The following is a 6,273-nucleotide window of genomic DNA, read 5'->3' as shown; positions in this document are numbered from 1 at the left end:
TTCCCTGACATGTGGAACAGAAAAATAAAAGCAATGCACTACGAATAATTCTAGAGTTTTGAAGGAAAGAAACTGCCTCTTCCAACTTAAAGATGTTTTCAGTTGACCAAACAGGACAGCTTCCCAGTGGTCACCTAATATATTAAACCATACTTTGACTAAACACATGTATTGAATAAACCACAATTGGTCGTTTTTAACTTTCTTAAGCAATAAAGCATGGTTTACCAAATATAATTTTTCAGTTTACATGACACATTAAATGAAATTCAAACCAACCTGTTTATTTTTGCTACTAGATTAGGGTTGCAAAACTCTAGATGACCCCTAGATGGCAGCAAAGAGTTAGCACTTTTTGTATTTCTTTGCTTCCATCTAGGGGTGATCTGGGATTCTGCAGCCCAGATGGCGTAGCCTTGAGCTTAAAGCAGTGGTTCTCAATCTGTGGGTCGGGACCCCATTTGGGGTCGAACGACCATTTCACGGGGGTCGCCAAACAAGGCTGTCTGCCATTTTTTCCCCCTTTTCTTTGGCCACGCCTCTGGCACCCGGTGATGTATAAGTGGTTGGGGGTCACCACAACATGGGGAACTGTATTATGGGGTCGCGGCATTAGAAAGGTTGAGAACCACTGGCTTAAAGAGATGCACAAGCCCAATTTACAGCATACTTTCCCAAATATTAATAATATTCTTAAAGTGCCACATTGGCAAATGAAAGAAAAGCGGTATTTGAAAGTGTAGTCATCAGGAAATCAGGCAGTTGTTGAAAGAATGGCTTGGCTTTAGGATGATGGGCAAGGGAGGATAAAATAACAGTAAAGCTAATGTTTCTTGCTGGCTTCGGGCCAGATACCAACCTTTTCCTCCCTCCCTTGTTGACTGAACATCCAACTGCAATTCATAAGCAGTTCTGCCCTAAGAACATGCCGTGCCGCTTCTCTACACCAGCAGATGGGTGAGTGCATTAAAAACACAAGTCCCAGTCCTCCCAGCACTAACACAGGATGACATACCAACACTCCCCAGGAAAAAATGAGAAGCGGTTGGAGTAATCCAACTGCCTGCTTCTATCCATAGCTGCTACACCTTCAGCAGCAATACTAGTGTGAATGACAAAAGAAAAGCTGGATTGGCAGGAGCTGAAGCACACCTGAAAATCTGTAGTTTCCAGAAGGACCACAGGTTCTGGGAGAAAAAGCTTCTATACTGTGTGGCTAGGCTCCAACCTCCCTCGTTCCTAGAAGTGTAACCAAGGTGGCTGTTATCAGCCCATAACCTCTAGCAAGAATCCACAGCAAGAGCCTTTCAAAACTTCCAGAGAGAAGAAACTCACTCAACTCTTTGCAGCATAATTAAGACAGGCATTGTGACTCTTAGCACATTAGCACATCCATTATGGCCTGATCTCAGGCAAGAACTTTCTTAATTGTTAAAGCAATGTTTCTCAACCTTGGCAACTTGAAGATGGGCAATTTCAATTCCCAGAATTCTGGGAGTTGGCTGGGGAATTCTGGGAGTTAAGTCCACCCATCTTCAAACTGCGAAACTGCTGAGAACATTGTTAAACTAACGGCAAGGCTATGTATTTACGCATATGAATATAGGCCAAGGGCCAAATATTTCTTCCTATTATTTTCTATTCTCCAAAGGAAACTTAACATGCAACTCCCATCTTACTTGAGCATTTGTTTTTGTTACATTTTTATCTCCCCTCCAGGCATGCTCTCAAGGCAGCTGCTTAATCGCTGATGTGATTAAGTGTATAAGTGATTAGGCGTATAATTTTTTTCTCCTAGTTTCCCCTGCTTTGAACATTCTCCTGCTAAGCTCTGCATCTCCACCTCCTCAAGCAGTGAAATTATTGTGTTTTATTTTAGAAAAAGACAGACAGAATAGATAATCTTCAGTTGTGTTTTATTCAAACCCTGTATCCCGCTGAGTGGGTGAGGTGAAATAGGGCATATCCACCCCATTTTACCCCCTCGGTCTGTGCAACTCGAGTGTTAAGATCCAGAGATACTTCTTGTTATGTAGAAAAACAAGCTGAATTTAAAAAGAACAGAGAAGTCCAGGTTCCCTCTCCCCACGACAACCTGTGGGATATGCCACTGCAAGGGGCTCCTGATCTGAGCACCCCTTCATGGGTTTCAGGCTGAGGTCTTGATTAGCCACACCCCTAACCAAGAGGGTGCCTCACATCCAGCTCCTAAGGCTTTTGGTATCCATCTCTGATCAGGCCACACCCAGAGTCCAAATCTTTGGTATCTGCCTCCACTTTCCCAGGGGCCTTAAGAGCCAGCTGAGCAGAGCTTGTTGTAGGCCAGGTTCCCCAAGACAAGCAGCAACATCTCGGACGTGCTGCTCAGGGCCACAATAAAGGGAGCCTGGGAAGCAAAGTCAGCTTGGGCCCTTTGGAAGGAGAGTTGCAGCACGGCCAAGGCCAACAGGCTATTCTGCACCCCGACCTCAATACTGACCGTCCGACGTTGTGGCCCGGGCAGTCCTAAGCACCAAGCCAGCAGGTAGCCCAGCAGCAAGCCAAAGATGGGCACAGTAACACCAGCCAGGATGATGGGGGGCCGCACGCTGATTAGGATAAAAGCTCCCATATGATAAGCCATGAAGAGGCCTCCGACGATGAGGGTGAAGCTGAAAGGTTTGATAAGGAGGAGGAGGAAGCGGGAGACACGGGGCAGCTTGCACTTGACCAGCATGCCGGTAGAGATGGGCACTGCGATGAAGAGGAGAGTGATGAAGATCTTCAGGAAGGGCACATGCAGAGTCTCATGTGCCCCCAAAAGCCATCCGTAGAAACTAGAGGAGAGGGGCATGAGCCCAGTGGCTGCTACTGTGGATAGGAGGGTCATGGAGATGGCCACCGTGACATCTCCACCCAGCAGAAGGCTGTAGAGGTAGCCACCTCCACCACCGGGGGAGGAGCAAGAAATCACTAGCCCCAGAGCCAGTGCCTTAGGCAAAGAGAAGGCCAAGGACATGAGGTAGCCATAAAGGGGCATGACGACAAATTGGCCCAGGATGCCCAGCATGATAGGATGAGGCTGGTGAACCAGGCTTCGGAGACTGTCCACCTCCACCTTGCAGCCAAATGCACATTTATTGAGGAAGATAAGAGGCAGGAGGGCAAAGAGGATTGGGTTCTCTGAGAAGTGGCCTAGGCTCATCCGTATGGCTGGCTCCAGATCAGAAGTGTCAACCCGAATCCGGAAATCAGCTCGTTCCTCAATGAGGCTATTCTGTTCCAACAATCTCAGTTGCAATGGGGCCAGACCAGCCAAGCCAGACTGGAATCTGACTGTAAAGCCTCCTCCCCAGGAGGCACTGACATTCTCTATGACTACCACGGTAGGCTCCAGTGAAGATACACTCAGCCAGGCATCTGATCCCGGATAGTGGCACTTCACCAACAAAACACCCTGGCTATGCTCGGGGAAATTGAATTCCAAAACTGTTCCATCCCCAACATTCAGATAAGGGGCACTGACTGTTGCTCCCTGGGTCCAGCCAGTTACAAAAAGTTTGAGGAAGAGGAGGAAGAGAATGTGTGTCCCAGACATGGTGGAGAAGGCTGACAAAGGTATGCTGTGGGCTCATTCCATTAGGGCTCTCCTTGCTCCAGCATCATGGACATTTTGTTCATTCAGCAGGGGTCATGCTCTTAACCTCAGATCCATAGGCACCTCTGATGCATTTCTAGGAAGACCTTCCACCTAAACAGAGAAGGGGGATGAGAAGTGAGGACGATGAGGCACACAGTCACACAATAATTTATGCAGTGAAGGCAGAGGGCTAGTGAAATAATGGCTAAATCACTTCATCCAGGCAGGACATTCTGGATCTGCAGCCGGAGCTGACATAATGCAACCTGCATTTCTCACCTCTGAATGTTTTATTAGTTTATCAAAATATAAAATACAGAAGTACAAAGAAAAATGAAAAGGAGAAAATATGGGAGGAAAGGGGGAAGAGAGAAAAGTGTAGGGCAGTGGTTCTCAACCTTTTTAATGCCGCAACCCCTAACCAGTTCTAAGTCGAGGACTACTCAACCGGTCGTAAGTCGAGGACTACTCAACTGGTGCAGCACCGTTTGCAGAATGGGACTTTTGGCGGGCTCAGCAGGGCAGAGACAGCCTGGACAATTCCTATTGGCTTTTGAAAGCCAATAGAATTAGAGTCTATTTAAGAGAGTCTATTCTATTGGCTTTCAAAAGCCAATAGAATGAAAGGGAGTAGCACAGCTAAGGAAAAGGGGGGAAAATTGGCGGACTGCGTTGTTTGGCAACCCCCGTGAAATGGTCGTTCGACCCCAAATGAGAACCACTGGTGTAGGGTAAAGGGGAAAATAAAAGCATTGATTCCTGACTCCTTTTGGTCCACTAGAATAAAGTAGACCGCCATTTGTCCGAAATGGTGTAGGGTTACCTGCCTGAGCAGGGGGTTGGACTTGATGACCTCCAAGGTCCCTTCCAACTTTATTATTATTATTATTATTGTTGTTGTTGTAACATAAAACCTCAAATTTTTATTTTATATGATAATATATACTAGCCATTTCTATAACAAACCTATCTAATCAGCAAAACCCAAAATCAGAGTTTCACAAATTGAGTTTGTTAGAAAGTCACTGTCCCAATGCTCACAATTCCCAGCTTTACCCAAAGTTATGTGGAAAGTATTTCCAAATTTGCAAGGACAAGAAGTCTTTGAGCTGGGGACAGGAGGACCTTGGCATGTCTTAAAGCCTTGAATCAGAAAAAACAAGTCCAATAACTAGAATGACGATAGCTGCAATTGTAAAAATGAGAACATTATGCCGACTGATCCAAATCTCCGCCAGGCCCCGTCATTCACAGTCTAAAGCTCCACTAAATGTGTTAGCACAAAATTCTGCTGTAGGGAATGTAGTGAGAGCTGAAGCTATTAAATGTCCTACAGTTATACGAGTCTCAATCTGCAAATAATACGATGACAAAATATTATTTTGCCAGAGGTGAGAAAAATCCTTGGCAAAGTCCTGCCTCTGTGTTCTCCCAAATACCTTGAGCAGATGTCAGAGTAATTTCAAAGCCACCCCTGCTTTTCCTGTAACATGTACATCTTGTCTCCTTAGGATTGTTTCAGGTACATGAAGTTTGTTGGCAACCCCCTTCTCAGTTCTAAATCTTGACTTCCTTGAGCAGTTTTCTTTGACCTGACCCCACGGAATGTTAGTAAACATTTCCCTCTTTTTAAAGCTTTGCCCAGGCAAAACAGATTTCCAGATGCAGCCCTCTCTGCCAAAAATTCTTCCTAACGGGAAGGGGGAAAAAATATGATGCTGGAACTATCCCCGAGAGCAAGTCTTGACAGCTGCAAAGCAAGAGTCTTCCGGAGTCTTTCCCGAGACAGCAGAAGGGGTGAGAAACCGAAGACCCGTGAATCGACGGATTCAAGGCAGGTTAAGTCCCAATCCTCTTATTTGCCCCCCGTTCCTCAATTCAGCTGAGTCACTTCTGTCTTAAAGCTACAAACACTTGTTGGGAAAGAAGCTGATGCCCCAAAAACTTCTCCCCCGGACTGACTAATAAGATAAGGGGAACATCAGACCGTCCTCTTCCCTCTTTTACCCTTTCCGCCTCAGTCTCCCCTCAACGCAAAGACTGCGCACCTCCTTTCACTGGGGGAGAAGGGGGATATTTTGGCTCTCATTCTTACCCACCCACCCCCAATACACACACACACAAACTCCTACGCAATTCTCACTAAGAAAGCAGCTTCCGCAAAGCGGATCGGATCCGTAATAGCCAAGCTTTATTGTTTTGCCCCCATCTCTGCTCCAAATATCTGTCTAACATGCCGATTAACAGCTCCGGAGAGAAGAATCCCTCCGCAATTTACCTTCGCCTGGCTTCTCCCCAGCATTCGCTCACCGGCACCAACCTAAACTCAACCGCTCGATTTGTTTGCTTTCGTCCGCTCCTTCTTTCCATGCCCGGCCCCGCCCACCGGGTGGTGCGCCACAGTCATAACCACGCCCACACAAGAATGCGAATTCATGGTAAGAGCCACCCCCCCATGACTTTAGGGCATCCTGGGAATTGTAGTTTTTTTTTTAAAGCAAAAATACGTCTGCTTCGGTTTTAGTTGGAAGAATGTTAGTCGCTTGCCTCGTAACAAATGGGGTTAGAAAAAAACGCCTTTCATATCTCTGAGCAGGCAGTATTATTCTCGGAGTATATCTTGTGAAATACTGTACCATGAGGGAATACTAGCG

The 6,273-nt window shown here is 46.3% G+C and overlaps 1 protein-coding gene across 1 annotated transcript; it reads right to left on the bottom strand.

The window, feature by feature from the left end:
* Positions 1 to 1,899: 1,899 nt before the first annotated feature.
* Positions 1,900 to 6,047, bottom strand: SLC10A3 (solute carrier family 10 member 3). The gene is made up of 2 exons (XM_039366082.1): positions 5,898 to 6,047; positions 1,900 to 3,730 (listed from the first exon to the last, which is right to left on the bottom strand). Exon 2 carries the CDS (start codon positions 3,575 to 3,577, stop codon positions 2,291 to 2,293), a length of 1,287 nt encoding a protein of 428 aa, XP_039222016.1. The 5' UTR covers positions 3,578 to 3,730; positions 5,898 to 6,047; the 3' UTR covers positions 1,900 to 2,290.
* Positions 6,048 to 6,273: the final 226 nt, after the last annotated feature.

The sequence above is a fragment of the Crotalus tigris genome, unplaced genomic scaffold (assembly GCF_016545835.1).
Source record: "Crotalus tigris isolate CLP2741 ecotype Arizona unplaced genomic scaffold, ASM1654583v1 scf7180000020218.1340706, whole genome shotgun sequence".
NCBI lineage: Eukaryota > Metazoa > Chordata > Lepidosauria > Squamata > Viperidae > Crotalus > Crotalus tigris.
Note: the sequence above shows the minus strand (reverse complement) of the source record. Positions and strands in the feature narration are given on the sequence as shown.